The 24,371-nt window shown below is 43.0% G+C and overlaps 1 protein-coding gene across 1 annotated transcript in view; it reads left to right on the top strand.

Moving 5' to 3' along the window:
- Positions 1 to 24,371, top strand: part of arhgef18b (rho/rac guanine nucleotide exchange factor (GEF) 18b) — a 100,532-nt gene that overhangs the window by 4,618 nt on the left and 71,543 nt on the right. Inside the window, 3 exon segments of the mRNA XM_070447450.1 lie at positions 3,565 to 3,642; positions 3,806 to 3,914; positions 4,516 to 4,696. Of these exon segments, the coding sequence (XP_070303551.1) occupies positions 3,565 to 3,642; positions 3,806 to 3,914; positions 4,516 to 4,696 (368 nt within the window).

The following is a 24,371-nucleotide window of genomic DNA, read 5'->3' as shown; positions in this document are numbered from 1 at the left end:
CCCGCCCCCGCCCTGGTACCCCCGAGGGCCACAGACAACATCCTGCTGCAGAATGTTTGAACTGAACACAACACAATGAGACTTGGGAGGCAAGCTCGTCTCGCCCCCCAGCCCCCCCCCCCCCCTAAAGGAATTCATTATTTTACTCTTCATCTTTTACATAAAGGGTGATTCCGACAATATTTTTGTGTATGTCAGATTGTTCTCAGATAGAAACGTTATTGGAGAGGAAGGAGATGTTTAACATGCGTTTTAAATTTATATACAAACCAAACTGTAGGCAGCAGACATGTTGGAGTCATTATACTCCTTTTAGTGTGTACTCCATATGGAACAGCATGTGGAGTCATTATACTCCTTTTAGTGTGTACTTCCATATGGAAAGCATGTTGGAGTCATTATACTCTCTTAGTGTGTACTCCATATGGAACACATGTTGGAGTCATTATACTCCTTTTAGTGTGTACTTCCCATATGGAAGCATGTTGGAGTCATTATACTCCTTTTAGTGTTACTCCATATGGAACAGCATGTTGGAGTCATTATACTCCTTTTAGTGTGTACTACATATGGAACAGCATGTTGGAGTCATTATACTCCTTTTAGTGTGTACTCCATATGGAACACATGTTGGAGTCATTATACTCCTTTTAGTGTGTATTCATATGGAACGCATGTTGGAGTCATATGACTCCTTATTAGGTTACTTTGCCATATGGAAAGCATGTTGGGTCATTATATTCTTTTTACGTTGTGTCTTACTATATGGAACAGCATGTTGGAGTCATTATAACTCCTTTTAGTGTGTACTCCATATGGAAAACACAATGTTTGGAGTCATTATAACCTTTTTAGTGTGTACTCCATATGGAACAGCAATGTTGGAGTCATTATACTCTTTTAGTGTGTATTTCCATATGGACAAGCATGTTGGAGTCATTATACAATCCTATTTTTAGTGTGTACTTACCAAACATATAGAGAAACGCATGTTGGAGTCATATATCTACTATTTCTTTTTAATGTTGAATAACTTCACATAATTGGAATAACGCATGTATGGAAAGCTCCATTTATAACTCACTGGGCTAATAATAGTCTTGACAGCTGTGTACGCTCCATATATGTGACATCAGCATGTTGGAGTCATTATAATTTTAACCCTTTTAAGTAATGTGTATTTCATAATGGAACACAGCAATGTTGGACGTCATTTATATCTCCCTTTACGTGTAGATAAATATCCTAAAACATGGAACAAAAAGCATGTTGGCACGTCATTATATCACTACCCTTGTGTGTACTTCCCATACTCGGAACAGCCATGTTGGAGCTCATTATAACCCTCCTTCTTAGTGTGTTACTGTCCATCATGGACCTACTAACCAGCCATGTTGGAGTCATTAATATAGGCTCCCTTTCTAGTGTGACGTTCATATGGAGAAAAAGCAATGTTTGAGTCATTCAGATAAGCTTTACCTTTCTCAAGTGTGTCCTTCCATAATAGGAAGCCATGCATATAATAGGCGGATAATTTATGAGATATTCTTATTAATTCTTAGTTTAATGTGAATAAAGCTTTAATGTGAGGAAAAATGTTATTTCAGAATGTAGCAGGTACTGTGTTTTATGGGGCAACCTTATTAGTGGAGTAAAGGAGATGTTTACGATAATAATATACTCCAAGAATGATTTGTTCTCGTACCACTCATTGTACCGGTATCACAGGTAATAGAAGTTTATCCACAGTAGATAGTGACCCAAGGAATGATGGGTGTATCAATGTAAGTTCACAGGTTCAATAGAGTTTAACTAGTGAAGGACACAGGATGTGAGTCTGTATCATGATACGGTTCACAGGTTCAATTAGAGTTTACATGAAGGCCATCCTAAAACAGGAGGTCAGATGTGGTCTGTTCATGTACGTTCAGCAGGATCTGATTATTGTAGTTTTTAAACAAGAATGGACACCAGGATGTGTCTGTACCATGTCGGTTCACAGGTCATAGAGATTTATACAGGTAGATAGACCAAGATGTGGTCTGTATATGTACGGTTCACAGTGTCATAGAGTGTTATACAGTGAAGGAACCAGGATGTGGTCTGTACCATGTAAGGTTACATGGTCATAGAGTTTTTTACAGTAGAGGAACGGGAAGAGTATGTGGTCTATTCATGTACGGTTCACGGAGGTCCATAGAGGTTTTACAGTAGAAGGACAGGGTCCAGATGCTAGGCTCTGTTAGAACCTATTATAGGTTCAAACGGGAGGGTCCATAGAGATTTTACAGTACAGAATAAAAAAGGAACACCAAAAGATGTCAGTTCATAGTATCATCGTACGAGGAATTACAGGTATTAAGAGTTTTTTTATCAGTAAGAGAGGACAATATCAAAGAATGTGTTGATAAGTCATGTACGGATTCACCAAGAGATCATCTAGAGTTTACAGTAGGGGACACCAGATGTCGTCTATATAGATGTTATCGGTACGTCCGGGTCATCAGAGCTCTGTCTTTAGACAGATAGAAGATAGGACAGCTAGATGTGTCTATAGGTATATTGCTACGGTTCACAGGTCATAGAGTTTTACAGTAAGAAGGACATAAGATCGTGGTCTGTTCATGGTTTACAGTATGAGTTCAAGCTAGAAGAACGCAAGGTCATTACATGCGTTCACAGGTCATAGAAGTTTTACAGTTAGAAAGGACACACAGACGTATGGTCCTTGGTATCATGTATGGTTCACAGGTATAGAATTTTATCAGTCTAAGACAGACCCGGAATGTGCCGTCTTTAACCATGTACGGTTCAACAGGTCATAAGAGTTTTAGCTAGAGGTAGATGGAATTCGACACCAGGGGGTGTAGGTCGTATCGATGTAGTCTTACATGTCGGTTACAGGTCATAGAGTTTTACAGTAGAAAGGACACCAGATGTGTCGTATCATGTACGGTTCACAGGTCATAGAGTTTTACAGTAGAAGACAAAGATGTCGTTCTGTATCATGTACGGTTCCACGGTCATAGAGTTTTTACAGTAGAAAGGACACAGATGTGGTCTTATATGTACGGTTCACAGGTCATAGAGTTTTTATACAGTAGAAAAGGACACGGTTTTGTGTTTATTATTAAAATTAACAGAGCTACAGGTAAAGGGGTGTTGTAATTAAACAGTTTACAAGGGTAAAGGTGTCGTACTTAACAGAAGCTTATCAGGTCAGGCAGGTGTATTAACAGAGCTAATAAACGGTCAGGCGTGTTTACGTCTTGGTTCTGCACAGTGACAGTCTTGGTTCTGTACAGTGACAGTCTTGGTTCTGCACAGCGACACAGTTTTTGATAAAGATGTATTTATTTATTTTTTTACTTTACCTGCATGACCACCTGATTAGAGCTTTTCCTCTGTTTGTGAACGTACCTGAGAATGACATTCAACTGCCTGGATGAAGCGTGACCACACAGGCTGTAGTCACTTATTATTATGCTCAATGGTCTTCTCAATAGTAAAGTGCTGTGTTATTGAATCGGAGTAACTCCCCAACCGATGTCTTCTACTCCACAGAGCCAGGCAGAGGACCACAAGGCCAGAGGGGAAGGAGACAGGAAGTAGTGTCACCTGGTATGAATTTCTCTCCAACGAGTAAGTCGTCCGTGGCCATAGGAAATTCACACTCACTTTAGTTTACACTTTATMTAGGTTGACATTTCTTCTTTTACTCTGAAATTCATTTCATATTAGTTTGTAATTTCATTGATCATTTTGGGCCACGTCTGCCATCAATCATTTGTCTTCTACTTGGTAGAAATGAGGAAGAGGAGGACCGAACAGAGAAAGTGGAGAAGGGAACCAAAGTGAAGCGTACCCTGAGCTCGCTTAGGAACAGAATGACTGGCTCATTCAACAAAGACAAGGTGAACCAAAACAACACATGATGTACTGTATATACACACACACACTCAACATATTAGTACTGTGTATATACACACACACACTCAACATATTAGTACTGTGTATATACACACACACACTCAACATATTAACAACTGGTTAGAGTGTGGTGTGAGCTTGCATGATAAGTAGTAGCTGTGTGAGCATTGAGCAACTTTTTTGATAACGTGGGAAACTCATTTAGCATAATACTGTAGTGTGTTACTGTAAACATGTTTGTTACATTGTTCACATTGCCTTTTTAACAAGGATACGTTGATTTCAACATCATGTCATTATAAGGATCAAATCCTCGGTGTTAAGCAACATTACTGTCAGTCAGTGACGTGAAAGCTATTGTTCATTTACATCCTAATGTCATCATGTTACTGTGTGGGAACAGAATGTCTATTTTCATCGTAATCTTCTGAGTCAGCCCTGTTGTCCTGTTATATACCCCACGATACAGTCACATCTTATGTTGTATTCAAAAATAAATCACCAACAGTACAGTATTAAAAGTACAGTGTCAAAGATGAAAGCTGACATTATTTTCGCCCTGTTTCTCTTTTTCGTTCCCCTCAGCAGGGTAAGAACCGAGAGAAAGAGCAGCAGAAGGGGAAGGAGAGGGAACCCAAAGAGAAAGAGAAACTGCATCACAGTAGTAGCAGTGGGCATAATTTGGTGCCAGGCTCCTTCTCTAGCTGTGCCACCTGCTCACTGTGCAGTAAGGCCCTGCAGAAAAAGCATGGTCTGCAGTGCCTGAGTGAGTAAGACACTAACTAACACACTCTAACATAGTGTACACTCGGCCTTCACACACTCTTCAAGTGTACCTCACACACTTTTCCGACTGGGCGCAAACTGGTAAGAATCAGTTGTTTCCACATTCTATATCGACATACTTTTTAAATTTTTTTACCCAAATTCAATGAGACTCGTTTTTATTTATTTWTATTTTTTATAGGTCCAAAGTTTGTGTCCAGTGGAACCTACTACTCTCTGTTTGGCTTATAGTCAACACACTCCTCTGCTCKTTTCTTAGACAATAATGCAAGTGTTTCGTTTCACTTCCTGTTGATAGCATGTGCTTGTGTAATGGAGGAAGGACATTGTTCCCACTAGATGTCCAAGCTGCAAAGTCAAAATAGGCTACATCAACAACYAAAAATGTATGAAAGCTAAAATGTGCTTTTTGGTCTCAATTTATGGTTAAAGGTAAGGCATAAGGTTAGCAGTGTGGTTAAGGTTAGGGTTAGGTTTAAAATACGATTTTAAAAAGAGGAATTGTAGAACCAGGCTTCTGACTTTGCAACTTGGTCAGATAGTAACAACCATGTCTGTCACACAGAACCTTGAACTGGTTACATGGACAGTTGCAGTGAATCCAGAACAAATACACTTACTTGAACTGTCAGGTCATGTGCACGCCATTCTGTCTGTTTGGTCTTTACAGTACTTGTCCTCCCAAGTTTTGCCGTAAACACTGAGAACATCAAACCCGGTGCAAAGGCAAACAAGACATTGCAGTCAATACCTTTTTTTTTWTTTTTTWAAGTGACTCTTTCAACTGTTAACATGATATTTAGGCCCACTAGGAAAGTATGTGGTAACAATMACAGTTTTATGGCACTTAACTTTGTAGAATTCTACAGAACTGGTAACTACCAAAGAAATGAACACGTAATTCATACGTCATTACTGTGTAATTGCTATTTCCCCATGTAGTTTCTGAGTAAATGCCTGGAATGTTCTGTAGCGTCAGTAAGAAAGTTCTGCTACCAGATAATGCTTACAGCTACAATAGTAGTACCAGATGTTTCAACACCAATGTGGCTTCTCCCTCTGATACTCTATCCTCACTCCTGTGCGGTAGCAGTTAAGATGATAAGATGTATTAACACATGGAGGGATTTTCAGTGCCAACAGAAACTGTATTTTGAATTCCATAATTAAAAAAMATATTTTATATTTCATGATTTGAAACTGCATAGACTTAATATTGAATATTGAATTCAAATACAATTGCTGTTGGCACTGAAATCCCTCCATTATGTAGCCTGATGAGGAAGTAGCCCTGTCTTTGTTGTGGGGTGAGGCAGTGTCAGCAGATGATAGGGCAACGTAACACTAAACACACGCAGACAGGAGAGGAGTAGAATAACGGTCTAATACCAGTGTTTTGAGGGAGGTGGTATTAAATGTTGTTTTTAAAATCACTCCCACATAACAGCCTTTTCTTTGGACGTTGACATGGACATACGGATGCAATGAAATAGTATAGCCGTTAAGGGAAAAGGATGACTGAAATATTGACACCAAACAGAGCAGAGGGGCTTCTTATTGAATGACTTGTCTGAGACCCAGTGGAATACTGTGTCACCCACAGACACATATTCTCACTACTTTACCAAACCGCATGCTCTTTACGTTTGGGTGGCCCAAGTAATGGCCTGAGACAAAATCCTAACCTCTTGGAATAACAAGGAAGCAACCCACAGGGAAAGGTATGTCAGTCACTGAATTTAATCTTTAAACCAAAATATACTCTCTCTCTCTCTCTCTCTCTCTCTCTCTCTCTCTCTCTCTCTCTCTGTTTTTACGAATGTAATCGAGCTGCGGTTGAAGTAGAACTCCCCTGGCTGAAAATAAGGGAGGATGTTTGTTTACTTGCTGCTTTGTTGCCTTTTGGCTTTGTACCTTTGTTATTATTATGTTGAATGAGTTGAGACAAAAAGTGTTAACCTCTTACCTGGTTTCTAGGCTGTGTGTGTCCCCTTCCCTCTTACCATAGAAGTATTAGCTCAAGTCCAAACGCCATTGTTTGAAACTGTAGGTAGGTCCTCAYGCCACACATCACTTATAGTATCTAGTGCCCAGCTACTGGATAGAATGACATTTGGGTCTGCCTTTTTTTGTATACATTAATGTCACATCTCGTGTTAATGGAATTCACAGACCCTTCGCACACATGGTCTGCAGTGATTAGTTGGGAGGGGAATCCTCTGGAAAACAGTGTGACTGTAAACACGTGGGCAAACACTATCAAACTCTCTCTCYCTCATGGGTTTTTCGTTTTTAAACTGCATGGGGAACTTGTAGTCTGTGTCCATTTCATATTATACTATATTTCCACTCTGGAATGAGGGAACTACTGCCTTATATCTGCCTGGTCTCTTTTATTCAGTTCATTGTCCAGGTCTTGGAGAAGTAAGACATAGCTACAGTATATAGTCTACTGTAGTAGATGATCCTACCTGAAACTCTTAAAGGGCTTGAAGTGTTTACAGACCTGTGTAGAGCGACAAAGCCCACGATCACCTAAAAAAAAAGGCATAAATTGGACAGCAGGACAAGACTGCTGGGGAATATTATGAATGACTGTTRACTTTAGTTGGCTTATTAAGCATTAAACAAATCATACTGATATATCTCACAAGGCACCAAATAATCAGGACGCTTAGGACTGGGCTGCCTTATGATTTAACACTAACCAATGACAGACAGAGAGCAGCAGGCGGTAGTGCAAAACACACACTCACACACACACACACACTCACACACAGGACTGAAAGACATACTGTGGATGACTTAAATTTAAGTAAAGATATTACYTCATTTTTTTGTTGGAATCTTCTAAAACACTACAAGCCAAATTAACTCCAACCTRCTCCAAATGTTTAACAAATGCAGGAACAATAAACAACCATCATTAATGGCCTACTTATTGGCGTGAGAAAAMAAGTGAGTGTCCCTTTAATTCTGAACCCAAGCCTAGGATAATCAGCCTAGAATCTGCCTGTGGAATGCGTCGTTTGTAAACCAGTGATTGTTCCCATAATTCTTGCTTGTTGGCGAGTGTTGGGAAGCCGAACTGGACGGAGAAAAGAGTGGGAATACTGATTTACACGACATACCGATTTCTTTTAAATTAGATCACAGACTTCTGTTTTTTCTTTCACGGTAAGCTCTCGAACAAAACAGGTGGATGCGCCGTTTTTTTCTCTCAGTTGTTGCAGAGATTTATTTAGACGCTACAGTAGTTAGCTAACCAGTATGCTAAYGTAGTTCACCGGTAAATTAGCTATCTATAGGCCAGCTAGCTGATTGATAAAGGTACAGAGTTCAGAGACAAAATACACGTAGAGATGCTTAAGTAGCTAGCTACCTGCAGTACTGAAATGCGTACCGTATTTCAATGCTGTATTTAATTACGTTGGCTTAGCTAGGTAGCTTGATATCCAAGTTGGAGCTAATTACAGTAGCTAGCTAGCGAGCTAAGTATGCCAACTAAGCTAGTTAGCTACAGTCCTATAGAAAATAAACAAGTTAAGTTAGCTAGCGAACGTTAGATTGWCCACAATTAGCTATAATTTGCWACTGTTCCRTACAAAATATAACTATCTAGCTAGCTATCTTTAAGATTTGTGATTGAGATCCTCTTGCAACAGGTGATCGAGTTAAGTTTACTACTAACGTTAGCTAGCATCTGTTTTACTAGAAAGTCAATCATCTTGCTAGCTATAGCAAGTGAGAGTTAATTATCTCATTTTGTTTAGCTTTTAGCAAACATATCATGCTTCTACACCTGCAGTGCTTGCTGTTTGGGGTTTTAGGCTGGGTTTCTGTACAGCACTTTGAGWTATCAGATGATCTAAGAAGGGCTATATAAATAKATTTGATTTGATAAATTTGATTTTCCAATTGAGTTTAACAGTAGCTACATCCTTATGTTTCAATAATGTAATATATTGCTTGTTGTTTACTCTCAAACTACTARCAAGTAGGCCTACCTAACAATTTCATTAACTACAATATGCAGGCTTGTCAATATTCTTGCCTGTTAAAAAAAAATATATATTTAAAATATCCGTTTGAAAATCACTGCTAAACTGCTTTGTAACTTTCTTAGATCAAAATATAATCTCAAACAAATGCACTATTTCATAAGTATATCAGTAACGTTATATCTCAAAGGAATACACTACAGCATAAGTATATCATCAATATTTGGCATGCTTCAATTGGGAGTGAAAAATGTATGGTTCCTTGTCCCATTTCTTCAAAACACTGCAGTACATAAGCCCAGGTCTGGACTAGGTGGTCACATTTCCCACCAACCTCTCTCAGTTCTCTGAGCTCACTGGGTCGGGGTCACATGGTAATAATTGTGCTTGGCAGGTCTGCCAGAGCATAACAGCTCACCCCAGTGGCTCTGAGTCTACCCCTGTTAGGACACTGCTTCTCCACGCCTGACTGACCACCCTCCTGCCCTGCCTCTACCTAGGGATGAGTCAGGTGCACTGAACAGGCTATGATACTCAGTCAGGGCAGACCAGCCCCCCCCCCCCCCCCCKCCKCCKASGTCCTATTCAGTARGTTGATATGTTTAGAAAGCTGTAGATGGACAATATATTATGGAATGAGCAGCGTTTTGTGTTGTGGAATATGAAGTTGTTTTGATGCATTTGAGCAATATTAGGCTAAGAGCAATAACTTTTTGGAAACTTGTTTGGCTAACGATGTGATCTTTAGTGCTGAGGCTTCTGTCCTGGGATAACTGTGAATTAGCCTAGACCTAGGTCAGGGGCACAGACAGTTGCTTGTTGTCAGCAGACGTAGATGACGTAACAGATGGAAGTGGTATCTCAGTCGGTATTAGATGTGTCATTTTGTAACATTTATGGGTAAAATCATTCCTATAGCCGTCTGTACGACGACTGCAGGAACCTGACGTATGTTAGAACATTGGAGTGCTGCTGTGGGTAGATTGTATAAGATGTCAGTGTGAATAAATTATTAGGATATATATATATATATATATATGTGTGTGTGTGTGTGTGTGTGTGTGTGTATGTATGTTTGATGGTGTTAATTGGTTACATTTGGGTGAGGCTGTACTATCAGGTGTGAGCTAAGGGCTTGGCTTCCCATCCCTAGCCCTTCCCATATCTATCTTCATGCCAGAAAGTGCTATTGACTCCTGTGCTACAAATTAAAACTAACAGTAAAACCAAACTGACAAATATGTCTCGGCCTTGTGCTTATAATACATTATGTATTACTACTAGTAAGGATCCTCTTCCAGGGAAAACTATATTACTTTCATAAGAAATCCCTTCCCTTCACTATCGCAATCTGTGTGGCGGTTTCTCCCTTAAAGATAACACAAGGCCTTGCATTCTTCAGGGCAGGCTTATATTGAGGAGTGTCTGCTAGCTGCTGCCGGTTGCCTCCACCTCTCTTGTTGTGGTGGGTCATGGAATTTAGAATGACAGTTTTTTTGTCAGCCAAATGACTACGGTCACCGTTTTATAATTGTTTGAATAGCAAACATTTGGTTAAAAAAAAGTATATTTTCTCCTCTGTCTCCTGTGTTGGTTAGCCAGCGTGGTCTGTTTTGGTAAGACATTGTGGGCATGTATTTTATGATACTCCTTTGCTACAACACCTCGCTGAAACAAGGGGCAACAAAGTTTCATCACGTTGTAAAGAGTCCATGTTACCGCGGAAACAGACTCAACCTCACTTTTTGTCTGAATACCAAGCTGTCTTCAGTCAGCTGTTCGTTCAATAACACTACCTTCTTCTAAAACTGGGTAGTTTGGTCTCCTTATATTGTCTGTTTGATGTGAACCAGGCTTTAACTTTGGTGCTTTTGGGTAAAGTTTGTTGACTTAAATATGTAAAACTTAAATAAATAAAAAATATATGTATTAAAGCGGTTAATGACAGTTATATTATTTTAATGACGCTAATTTTATTTTAATGACTGTCTTCATCAATAATTGTCAATTTACACTATTATACAATTACCGTGCCAGCCGTAGTGGTGGCTCCTGTCTCGAGAGGGCTTTGTTTCTGTACACACACCATTGAGTCAGTTGGTCATTAGTGCTGAGCGATTAACTGACATTTTGGTTGTATATTGTTTTTAAACAACTAATTGACCACTGTACGTTCAATTATTTGAATTCCATTTCATTGTTTTATTTTTTCTGTGAGCTCAATGTGCAAATTGCACAGTTTCTGTAGAGAGAAATCAGATCAAGCCCGAACTATGCGATGTTGTAGTTTCCAACAGGCCAATATTCTACATAGTTTAGCACAGAAAACGTGGTATTTAACTACAATGACCATAAACCATTGCGAGCCTACTTGTCTGTTTCTTTTACATCTACTACGTAAAAGAGAAGAATGCATGATAGAAGGATACAGAGCAGTTGCTTGGCGAGGCATCTCTACCTGAAAATACATCATCTAAGRCATTGATGGCCTAGTTGGTATTCAGCAGTCATAAAAGTATGCCTTATTTACTTTGAATAACTACTAAAATAGGGATTTTGTCAGGCAGCAGCTCTGTGGAGAACAGATGACTTAGAATTAAATAGTCATAAAACAAATATAATATACACAACTAAAATATTTTAAAGTAAAGTACTGTGAATAAATTATGGTTAATAAGTAATAAGCAATAATGGGCAGTCACTACCGTCATGGGACTTTTATTTAAAAAAAAATGTTTGTGTTTACCCCCCCCAATTTTTTTTTTTTTATCAAAACAACCTCAAAGCACTAATCGCTCGCACTCTCGGTCAAGTGTGCAGCACTATGCACTTGGCTGCACCCTCAGTTGCTATCCTGTGTACACTGCTGGGCCAGTCAACAGGTGCAAGGGAGGGTGTGGTGACTGACTGGCTGAATCAAATAAAATACAATGTTATTTGTCTCTCGCTTTGTAAATTTCAAGTGTAGACTAACAGTGAAATGCTTACTTACGGATCCTTTTCCAACAATGCAGAGTTAAAGATGGACTATGCCGAAATTGATCCGCCAATTCCTGGTTGCTAAAATTAAAATAGRTTGCCTAATTTCAATTTGTCACAAAACAAGCGATTTATAGTGTATAGACAATTATTGTACCAGCTGTGAAATATWTTTTCCATAACCAAAAATATGGTGTTTTCAGCTGTTGGAAGCTCGTGTACAAAAKCAAAAGATGCAAAAATGAAACTTAAGAACAGGAAGCATAGAAATAACACACACAGTAGAGATCTACCCCTTCTTTGACTGCCGTTCAATGAAAATGACAGATCTATAACACACATTTCTATGTGAATTTGGTTSAGTTGCCCAAAAAAGRTACATATAGCAGCTTTGAYGATAAACAAAAGAACACATAGTGACACGAGGAATAAATAAACAGTGAATAACTAACGAGTAAAATAACATGGCTATATACGGGGAGTAGCAGTACTGAGTCGATGTGCTGGGGTACGAGGTATTAACATGGCTATATACGGGGAGTAGCAGTACTGAGTCGATGTGCTGGGGTACGAGGTATTAACAATGGCTATATACGGGGAGTAGCAGTACTGAGTCGATGTGCTGGGGTACGAGGTATTAACATGGCTATATACGGGGAGTAGCAGTACTGAGTCGATGTGCTGGGTACGAGGTATTAAACATGGCTATATACGGGGAGTAGCAGTACTGAGTCGATGTGCTGGGTACGAGGTATTAACATGGTATATACGGGGAGAGCAGGACTGAGTCGATGTGCTGGGGTACGAGGTATTAACATGGCTATATACGGGGAGTAGCGGTACTGAGTCGATGTGCTGGGGTACGAGGTATATAACATGGCTATATACGGGGAAGTAGCAGTACTGAGTCGATGTGCTGGGGTACGAGGTATTAACATGGCTATTATGGGAAGTAGCAGTACTGAGTCGATGTGCTGGGGTACGAGGTATTAACATGGCTATATACGGGGAGTAGCAGTACTGAGTCGATGTGCTGGGGTACGAGGTATTAACATGGCTATATACGGGGAGTAGCGGTACTGAGTCGATGGTGCTGGGGTACGAGGTATTAACATGGCTATATACGGGGAGTGCAGTACTGAGTCGATGTGCTGGGGTACGAGGTATTAAACATGGCTATATCGGGGAGTAGCAGTACTGAGTCGATGTGCTGGGGTACGAGGTATTAACATGGCTATATACGGGGGAGTAGCGTACTGAGTCGATGTGCTGGGGTACGAGGTATTAACTATGGCTATATACGGGGAGTAGCAGTACTGAGTCGATGTGCTGGGGTACGAGGTATTAAAATGGCTATATACGGGGAGTAGCGGTACTGAGTCGATGTGCTGGGGTACGAGGTATTAACATGGCTATATACGGGGAGTAGCGGTACTGAGTCGATGTGCTGGGGTACGAGGTATAACATGGCTATATACGGGGAGTAGCAGTACTGAGTCGATGTGCTGGGGTACGAAGGTATTAACATGGCTTATATACGGGAGTAGCAGTACTGAGTCGATGTGCTGGGGTTACGAGGTATTAACATGGCTATATAGGGAGTAAGCAGTACTGAGTCGATGTGCTGGGGTACGAGGTATTAACATGGCTATATACGGGGAGTAGCAGTACTGAGTCGATGTGCTGGGTACGAGGTATTAACATGGCTATATAGGGGAGTAGCAGGTACTGAGTCGATGTGCTGGGGTACGAGGTATTAACATGGCTATATATGGGGGTAGCAGTACTGAGTCTGTGTGTGTGTGTGTTGTGTTGTCTGTGTGTGTGCAGTGCAAGAGAGTTGGAAGAATAAAGGGTCAATGCAGGTAGTCCGGGTGCCATTTGATTAGCTATTTAGCAGTTTTTTAGCAGTCTTGTTTAGCAGTCTTATGGCTTGTGGGGTAGAAGCTGTTCAGAGTCCTGTTTGGTTCCAGACTTGGTGCGCTGGCTGGCTGGCTAGCTGGTCAGTGTTGGCTCACTTATCGGCTCCTCACACACCATTACTGAATCATTCTTGCTAACCCTGTCTGGCAGGCCTTTTCAGCTGCTGAGTACCTGGTACTCACTCAGCTGTTACCAAAACACAGACCGAGCTCAACCCTGATGGTAACTCTCCGAACCTGATGGGTCAACTCTGACCCGAGCTCAATCTGATGGTCAACTCTGACCGCTCCCTGATGGGTCAACCGACCTCACCTGATGGCGCTCAACTCTGACGACTCACCGATGCACTTGACACACTGACATAACTGATGGTCAACTCACCACTGAGCTCAACTGACGATTACAACTGACGCTCAACTACAACTACAGTTTCAATTACATACACTTAGCCAAATACATTTAAACTCAGTTTTTCACAATTCCTGACATTAATCCTAGTAAAAAGTTAAGATCACTTTATTTTAAGAATGAATAGAATAATAGAAAATTATTTATTTCGCTTTCATTTTTTTCATCACTTCCCAGTGGGTCAGAAGTTTACATATACTCAATTAGTATTTGGTAGCATTGCCTTTAAATTGTTTAACTTGGGTCAAATTCGGTAAGCCTCCACAAGCTTCCCTCAATAAGTTGGTGAATTTTGCCCATTCCTCCTGACAGAGCTGGTGTGACTGAGTCATGTTGTAGGCCTCCTTGCTCATACACGCTTTTTCGGTTCTGCCCACAATTCTCTTAGGATTGAGGTCAGGGCTTTTGTGATGGCCACTCCAATACCTTGACTTTGTTGTCCTGAAGCATTTTGCCACAACTTTGGAAGTATGCTTGGGGTCATTGTCCATTTGGAAGACCCATTTGCGACCAAGCTTTAACTTCCTGACTGATGTCTTAGATGTGCTTCAATATACCACATAATTTTTCCCTCTCATGATGCCATCTATTTTGTAAAGTGCACCAGTCCTCCTGCAGCAAACGCACCCCCACACATGATGCTGCCACCCCGTGCTTCATGGTTGGGATGGTGTTCTTGGCTTGCAAGCCTCCCTTTTTCCTCCAAACATAACGATGGTCTTTATGGCCAAAGTTCTATTTTGTTTCATCAGACCAGAGGACATTTCTCAAAAGTACGATCTTTGTCCCCATGTGCAGTTGCAATCCGTAGTCTGGCTTTTATGGCAGTTTTGGAGCAGTCTTCTCTCCTTGCTGAGCGGCCTTTCAGGTTAATGTCGATATAGGACTCGTTTACTGTGGATATAGATACTTTTGACCTGTTTCCTCCAGCAATCTTCACGAGGTCCTTTGCTGTTGTTCTGGGAATGATTTGCACTTTTTCACCAAAGTACGTTCATTCTCTAGGAGACAGACGCTCTCCTCTGAGGGTATGACGGCTGCTGGTCCCATGGTGTATATACTTGCATGAAATTGTTTGTACAAGAAGAACGTGTACCTTCAGGCGTTTGGAAATTGCTCCCAAGATGAACCAGACTTGTGGAGGTCTACAATTATTCTGAGGTCTTGGCTGATTTCTTTTGACTTTCCCATGATGTCAAGCATAAGAGGTACTGAGTTTGAAGGTAGACCTTGAAATACATCAGCAGGTACACCTCCAATTGACTCAAATGAATGGTAAGTTAAGCCTATCAGAAGCGTCTAAACCATGACATAATTTTCTGGAATTTTCCAAAGCTGTTTAAAGGAGTCAACTTAGTGTATGTAAACTTTGACCACTGAATTGTGATACAGTGAATTATGGTAAAAAATCTGTCTTTAAACAATTGTTGGAAAAGATGACTTGTGTCACTGAACATCAAGTAAAACTTTTAACACAAGTATGTAATGGCACGAAATACACATTAAACTGATGGACTCTCTTTGAGACACTAAAAACATTATTCGACATGCAGATACACATAATGTCTATATCATGATTTGGTAATTTTGGGTCCTAACTATCGCAGATTGTGAGCTTTTAATCCACCCCTCCGCTATCTCAGCCTATCACACCCTCTCCTGTTTCCCACCAGCGCCGTAGACTGCCCTCTCTGTTTCCACCAGCGCGTAGACTGCCCTCTCCTGTTCACCCGCGCCGTAGACTGCCCCTCTCCTGTTCCACCAGCGCCGTAGACTGGCCTCTCCTGTTTCCACCCAGCGCCGTAGAATGCCCTCTCCTGTTTCCACACCCGAGGCCCGTAGACTGCCTCTCTGTTTCCTCTACGGGTAGTTTATGGTTCGTGGGTGACTGTATTTAAGCGCGTAGATGGTCTCTGTGTTTTCCCACCCAGCCCGTAGACTGCCCTCTCCTGTTTCACACCCAGCGCCGTAGACGCGATCTCCCTTGTTTCCACCCAGCTCCGTAGACTGCCTCTCTGTTTCCACCCAGCGCCGTAGACTGCCTCTCCTGTTTCCCACCCAGCTCGTAGACTGCCTCCTCCTGTTTCCACCCAGCGCCGTAGACTGCCTCTCCTGTTTCCCACCCGCGCCGTAGACTGCCTCTCCTGTTTCCCACCCAGCGCCGTAGACTGCCCCTCCTGTTGTCCGCACCCAGCGCCGTAGCTGCCCTCTCCTGTTTCACCACCCAGCGCCGTAGACTGCCTTCTCCTGTTCACACAGCGCCGTGAGACTGCGCTCTCCTGTTCCCCAGCCGCTCGTAGACGCCTCTCCTGTTTCCACACGCAGCCTCCGTAGACTGCCTCTCCTGTTTCCACCCAGCGCCGTTAGCTGCCTCTCCTGTTTCACAACCAGCGCCGTTAGACTGCCTCCTCTCTGTTTTCACACCATCGCGCTAGATGCCCTCTCCTGTTTCACACCCAGCGGCCGTAGACTGCCCTCTCCTGTGTTCCCACCCAGCGCCGTAGACTGCCCTCTCCTGTTTCCCACCCAGCGCGTAGACTGCCCTCTCCTGTTCCACCAGCGCCGTAGACTGCCCTCCTGTTTTTCCTGTTTCACCAGCGCGTAGGCCTGAGTGTGCCTCTCCTGTTCTCCCACCCGAGCGCCGTAAGACTGCCCTCTCGCTGTTTCCCACCAGCGCCGTCGACTGTCCCTCCCTGTTTCCCACCCAGGCCGTAGACTGCCTCTCCTGTTTCCACACCAGCGCCGTAGCTGCCCTTCCTGTTTCACACCCCAGCGCCGTAGACTGCCCTCTCCTGTTTCCCCCAGCGCCGTAGACTGCCTCTCCTGTTCACACCCAGCGCCGTAGACTGCCCTCTCCTGCTTCCCACCCAGCGCGTAGACTGCCCTCTCCTGTTTCCCACCCGTAGACTGCCCTCTCCTGTTTCCCAGCGCCGTAGACTGCCCTCTCCTGTTTTCCCACCCAGCGCCGTAGCTGCCCTCTCCTGTTTCCCACCCACAGCGCCGTAGATGCCCTCTCCTGTTTCACACCCAGCGCCGTAGACTGCCCTCTCCTTTTCCCGCAACCCATCGCCGTAGACTGCCCTCTCCTGTTTCCACCCAGCGCCGTAGACTGCCCTCTCCTGTTTCCCCATACCAACGCCGTAGATCTGCCCTCTCCTGTTCCCCACCCGTAAGACTGCCCTCTCTGTTTCCACCCGTAGACTGCCCTCTCCTGTTGCCCACCCGTAGACTGCCTCTCCTGTTTTCCCACCCATCGCCGTTAGACTGCCCGTCTCCTGTTTCCACATTTTAAGTTACTTATTCTCAAATTCATTAAAAAACACATTTTCCTCATCAATCTACACACAATAAATACCTCATCATGACAAGAGCAAAAACAGGTTTTGATAAACAAGATCTCAGGCTGATGAAACTAAGATTGAATACTTGGTCCTTGATTGCCAAGCGTCACTTCTGGAGGCAAACCAGGCACTGCTCATCACCTGGCCAATGCCATCCCTACGGTGAAGCATGGTGTGGCAGCATCATGCTGTGGGGATGTTTTTCTGAGGCAGGATTGTATGTACTATGACTGTGCTTTACCCTTCTGACTGTGCTATACTGTGCTCTTACTCTGCCATGCTCTAGTGTACCGTGCTCTACTGTACTGTGCTCTAGTGTACTGTACGGTGCTCCTCGTCTAGTGTGCTCTATCTAACCACATGTGTTCTTAAACTTGTCATGGTCTCAACTCTCTGGGTCCAATTTCCTGGTGTATAAATCTTGGTCTAGGCTCCTGGATATTACCTTCATCTTTGGTTTACAAACCATAGGCAACCCAATTTGAAGAAGACAATGTGCTCTGATCATTGGCTGTTCCCTCCCAACCCATAGGAACCCCCACCCAGTTGACTACTTTTAAATGGTGGAAGCCCTCAATGTTAATGTCTTTACTAAAATGAGTTATATCCATTTAGAGTCCTCCATTTATCTCTGATTGACATGACACCGAAACGCCAGTTATTTTGCCAAAATAAAGATGGGTAAAGTGATCATTTAAATATTTAACAACATAATTGGTTGCATAAGTAATTCAATCAATTAACAAGTTTGAGATTCATACAATCAGTATTTGAACATTTTACAGAGAACAATAGAGAMAATATTTCTCAAATTAAATTGAGAGGTTTGAGAAATCGGGGGGGAAAGAATAGTATTTTTACTATTGTTAATTTGGTATGAAAATAACATTTCTGTTCTAAYTTAATGATCAGCATGGGTCTTATTTTAATTGTAACTGTTTTTAGAGTGACACATTTAGTGGGCTGGTCAGMAATCCAGGTGCATTTTTCAAATATGCAATACATTGGAGAAGAAAGTAAAAGTGCAATATGTGCCATGTAAGAAAGCTAACGTTTAAGTTCCTTGCTCAGAACATGAGAACATATGAAAGCTGGTGGTTCTTTTTAACATGAGTCTTCAATATTCCCAGGTAAGAAGTTTTAGGTTGTAGGAATTATAGTATATGTGTGAGTAGTATATACAGCGCCTTCGGAAAGTATTCAGACCTCTTGACTTTTTCCACATTTTTGTTACATTACAGCCTTATTCTGAAATTCCAATGGTCGTTTGATAGAGAAATGTTCTTTTCTTGTCTTCGGTTGAGTTTCCTAGAGGTTTCCCTCTAAAACTCTAGAGGGTCTTACCATTTTCTGGTCTGGTAGAGTAACTATTTTACACAGCTCCACGCTTTCTGGTCTAGTAGTTTTTAAACCATTTGTGATGTCCGGCTTACCATCCGTATACTGGTCTAATGTACATTTCGTTAGGAGTCCTTTTGTAAGCACTCTGGGGAAAAAGGGMTGTTCCATCCTTTTGGCATAATGTCTGTGTTCACGTGGGCATGGTTACTGACTGGGTAAAACTTTACATGAAAAACCATTCTCATTTACAAGGCAAAAATCACATTTCATCTTCTGACAGTTTCATATTTAATCATATACGTTTGACAACATTTAGATGAAAAAAGAGAAGAGATGAAAGGTGAATAATCCCCAGTTGTCTGATGGAATGCACCAGGTTTCCTCTAGATTTTGTCTGCTTGCTTAGCTCCATTCCAGTTTTATTTTTTATCGCTTGATAAACTCCCAAAGTCCTTAATGCATTACAAGCATACCCATAACATATGCTTGAAAATGTTGCCAGAGGATACTCTCTAGTACATGTGTTTTTGTGTTATTGGGGTTTTTGCCCCAGACTGTATTCCAGGAAAATAGTTAATTATTTTTGATTATTTTGCATTACTTTAGTTGCCTGTTGCAAACCAGGATGCATCTATTACGGGAATATTTGTTTTCTGTACAGTCTTCCTTTTTTCACTTTGTCAATTAGGTTTAAGTATACGTGGAGTAAACTACAATGTTGTTGATCCATCCTCAGTTTTCTCCTGTCACAGCCATTAAACTCTGTAACTGTTTTAACAAGTCACCATTGTCCTCATGGTGAAATCGCTTGAGCGTTTCCTTCCTCCCGGCAAAACTGAGTTGGAAGGTCACCTGTATCTTTTAGTGATGGGTTTTGTTGTGATACACCATCTCCAAAGTGTAGTCAATAACTTCCCCAATGCTCAAAGGGGTATTCACTGTCTGCTTTTTTAAATGTTTTACCCATACTACCAATAGGTGCAATGGAAAAACCTCACTGGTCTTGTGGTTTAATCTGTTGTTTGAAATTCACCTGGCTGGACTGAGGACCTTACAATTATCTGTGGTACAGAGATGTTAGTCATTCAAAAATCGTGTTAAACCACTATTATTGAGAGTGAGTCCCACATGACACATTTTTATTTATTCCCAGCCCCCGTCCCCGCAGTGAGGCCGTCGTGTAATTAGAGAATTTGTTCTTAACTGACTTGCCTACTTAAATAAAGGTTAAATAAAACAAATTGTACTATAATAAAACAAAAACACGTTTTTACTCCAGAACTTGATTTAGGGCTTGCCATTAACAATGGGGTTGTAATACTTATTGACTCAAGACATTTTTGTAATTTTTTTATTAAAATAATTTTGTAAAAAATTTGTAAACAAATTCCACTGAATTTTTTGGGTTAGGCTAGCCTGACACATCTCTCAATTTAAGTAAATTAAATTCAGTCTGTAACAGATACATTTAGATAAAAGTCTAGGGTTGTGAATACACTCTGAAGGCACTGTAATATAATCTTACGCTTGAAACTTATGTTTTTCTCCCGATAGAATGGATTCTCTGCATAGGACCTCCACAACAGCGTCGCCGAACCTCGGCTGAGTGGAAAAAATACACACACACACACTAACACACACAAACACACACACACCACACACACACACACACACACACACACACACACACACACCTGTTTTTTTTAAATCCTCATGGGGACCTAAAAACCCCTAACCTAACAGTTAACCATTACCCCTATTGTTAACTCTAAACCCCTAAGCTGTAAAATAGCCCTTTGATCCTCCTGGGGATGTGGGAAATGTCCACGAGGGAGAATTTTACTTGTTTATCTTCCTTTTGGGATTTCAGGTCCCACGAGGTTTAGAACAAGAAACAAACACACATGTAACTTTTCTCCCTTCAAAGCTACCAACATTGGAAATGATCCACATAACAAGATCTCCCTCATTGATAGAGATCCCTCTCTCCTCTCCTCTCCCCATTGCCCTCTCTCTCCTCCCCCATTCCCGTCTCCCTCTCCCCATTGCCCCTCTCTCCGTCTCCCCAATTCGCCCCCTCTCTCCTCTCCCATTGCCCCTCTCCTTCCTCTTCCCCATTGCCCCCTCTCTCCCTCCTTCCCCATTGCCCCTCGCCCCTCTCCCCATTTCCCCATCCTCCTGTTCATTCTCTCTCCCCTCTCCTATCCACATTCCCTCTCCTCCTGTCGCAATTCTCTTCTCCCCTCTCCATTCCCCCTCTCCCCTCTCCTCCTGTCCCTCTCCCCTCTCCTCCTGTCCCACTTCTCTTCCTCCTCTCCCATTCCCTCTCCATACTTTCTCTCCCCCCATTACTCCCTCCTCCTCCTCCCCCCCGTACTCTCTTGCTCACCCATTCTCACTCCTCCTCGGATTGGATCCATAGGCAACAAACCGATTGGCTCAACTGACCAATAACAGGGCAGAGTGGAGGCTGTTCTCCATCCCAACCAGAAATAGACCGGTCCTGGAAATGGGTGGAGACAGTTATATAGCCTCTTTTTTTTGTTTTTACTCCACCCATGCTGCCCTGTGATTGGTCAGCCTGTTTTTGCCTATGGAGGCAAGAGAGAGGAGGGAAGAAACATGGGAGTAGAGGGAGTGACAACGAGCAGGCAAGAGAGGAAGATGAGGTAAGGATTCATGGGAAGTAGAAGTGGAAGGGTGACAAACAGGAAGGCCAAGAAGAGAGATGAAGGGAAGGAACATGGGAGTAGAGTGGTGGATCAAACGAGGAGGCAAGAGAGGAGATGCAGGGAAGACATGGGAGTAGAGTGGGGTCGACAACGAGGAGCAAGAAGAGGAGATGAGGAGAGAACATCGGGAGTAGAGTGGGTACACGAGGAAGGCAAGGGAGGAGAGGAGGGAGGAAATGGGAGTAGAGTGGCAGTGACACGAGGAGGCAAGAGAGGAGAGGAAGGGGAAGGAACAGGGAGTAGAGTTGGGGTGACAAACGAGGAGGCAAGAGAGGAGATGAGGGAACGGAACATGGGAGATAGAGAGCCGGGTGACAAACGAGGAGGCAAGAGAGGAGATAGAGAGAGGGGTGACAACGAGGAGCGCAAGAGAGGAGAAGAGACGGGGTGACAACGAGGAGGCAAGAGAGGAGATGAGGGAAGGAACAATGGGAGTAGAGTGGGGTGACAACGTAGGGAGCAGGGAGGAGAGGGAGGAAGGAACATGGGCAGTAGAGTGGGGGACAACGAGGAGGCCAAGAGAGGGAGGGAGGAAGAACTGGAAGGGGAGGTACAGAGGCAAAGATGGGAGGAATGGGGAGGTGGGGTTGACAAGAGGAGGCAAGGGAGGAGTCGAGGAGGAACATGGGAGTAGAGTGGGCTGGTGACAACCGGAGGGGCAAGGAGGAGATGAGGGACGGAACCCACTGGATAGCGTCTCGCTCCAAATGTTGTGTGAATATGTGACAACGAGGAGGCAAGGGAGGAGATGAAGGGAAGGAACATGGGAGTAGGTGAGTGGGGACTGAAGCAAAGGGCGAGGAGGAACAGAAGAGAGGAGGAGGACTGAGGGGCAAGGGAAGCATGGAAGACATGGAGAAGAGGTGACAACGAGAGGCAAGGGAGGAGAATGAGGGAAGGAAACATGGGAGTAGAGTGGGGTGACAACGAGGAGCGCCAAAGGGAGGAGATGATGGGAGAGGAACACTGGGAGTAGAGTGGGGTGACAACGAGGAGGCAAGGGAGGAGAGAGGAAGGAACATGGGAGTAAGTGGGGTGACAACGAGGAGGCAAGGGAGGAGGGGGAAGAACATGGGAGTAGAGTGGGGTGACAATGAGGAGGCAAGAGAGGAGATGAGGGAAGGAACATGGGAGATTAGGGATGGGTGACAACAAGGATGCCAGGGAGGAGAGAAGGAAGGAAGCATGGGAGTAGAGTGGGGTGACAACGAGGAGCAAGGGGGAGAGGAGGGAAGGAACATGGGAGTAGAGTGGGGGTGACAACGAGGAGGCAAGAGAGGAGATAGGGAGGGGTGACAACGAGGATGCAAGGGCGTGCAAGGAGGAGAGGAGATGGACAAGGAAGTAAATTGAAAGACAAGTCACGTGATCTGATGGCGAACACGTGATGGCACTTCATGTGTTCGCTAACGATCACATGACTTGTATGCTCTGTGATTGGACAATACAGACCCACAAGACTCATGGTTAGTGTAAGTTTTGGTGCTTTTTAAAACAAACTGACGGTAAAAATACTTTCTCAACACAGAGGTTAAAAAATGGGCACTACAACATACGAGTTGTTTTGCAATCTCAGTAGAAAATAGAACGTTGCACAGTTAAAATCGCTAATATTTGATAACACCACGGGTTACTAGGATTGAGAATCCCACGCCGGAACCCCGTCGTTGCAGCCGGGCAGGGGAGAATGGACAGCTTTTCACTTAAGGCTTCAAGTTATTTGAGATATTACAAGTGGGAGCTCTTGCTCTTTTGACCTTATACACTCTTTCCCCAAACATCAGATCTCAAAACATCACAAATATTTTTTTTATAAAATGTTTTGGTTTTGGAGACATGAAACATTGCAATTTATGTAAAAAAATAAAAAAAGAATTGAAGAAACTCATCTGGTTAATAAAGTTAACATTAATGCATAGATTCTCATATTGGCCCTTTACAAATCTCTGTTCGGTTTTAAGTTTCTGGTGTTTTCTCGAATGCCAGCGCTAGCCTTTTTTAAAACCTCTCACGTGTGTTTTGTGTGTACGAGCAAGCTGACAGACTCCAGAAGGTATTAGTGTATTCGGAGCACTTTCATTTTTCCACATTTTGTTACATTACAGCCTTATTCTAATATTTATTAAATGTTAAACACAATACCCATAATGACAAAGCACATTTATACAAATTTTAAAAACGACAATATCACATTTTACATAAGTATTCAGACCCTTTATTCAGTACTTTGTTGAAGCACCTTTGGCAGCGATTACAGCCTCGAGTCTTCTTGGGTATGACGCTACAAACTTGGCACACCTGTATTTGGGGTTTCTCCCATTCTTCTCTGCAGATCCTCTCAAGCTCTGTCAGGTTGGATGGGAATGTCTGCACAGCTATTTTCAAGTCTCTCCAGAGATGTTAGATCGGGTTCAAGTCCAGGCTCTGGCTGGGCCCACTCAAGGACATTCAGAGTCTTGTCCTGAAGCCACTCCTGAGTTTATCTTGTGCGTGTGTTTAGGGTCGTTGTCCTGTTGGAAGGTTGAACCTTCGCCCCAGTCTGAGGTGTCCAGAGTATAAGATCAGGAGTCCGGTGCTTTATATATAAATCCCTGTGTGTTGTCTCTGTGACTTCAGCATCGTCCCTTCTGAAGCAGTATCACCTCCTGTTCTTCTACCAGACAGACACTATGGAACTACTGTAGCAGTTAACAAAGGGGTGACAGGGCCAGACCTCCCTGCAATGTCCAGCGGGCCCTCGTGGGGTCTGTTTGGCTGCAATGTCCAGGGGGCCCTCGTGGGGTCTGTCTGGCTGCAATGACCAGGGGTCCTCGTGGGGTCTGTCTGGGCTGCAATGTCCAGGGGGCCCTCGTGGGTCTGTCTGGCTGCAATGTCAGGGGGCCCTCATGGGGCCTGTCTGGTGCTGATGCACAGAGAGACAAACCTCACCA

This window comes from Salvelinus sp. IW2-2015, linkage group LG16 (assembly GCF_002910315.2).
Source record: "Salvelinus sp. IW2-2015 linkage group LG16, ASM291031v2, whole genome shotgun sequence".
NCBI classification, from domain to species: domain Eukaryota; kingdom Metazoa; phylum Chordata; class Actinopteri; order Salmoniformes; family Salmonidae; genus Salvelinus; species Salvelinus sp. IW2-2015.
The sequence above is the reverse complement of the archived record's forward strand: the minus strand, read 5'-3'. Positions and strand labels throughout refer to the sequence as shown.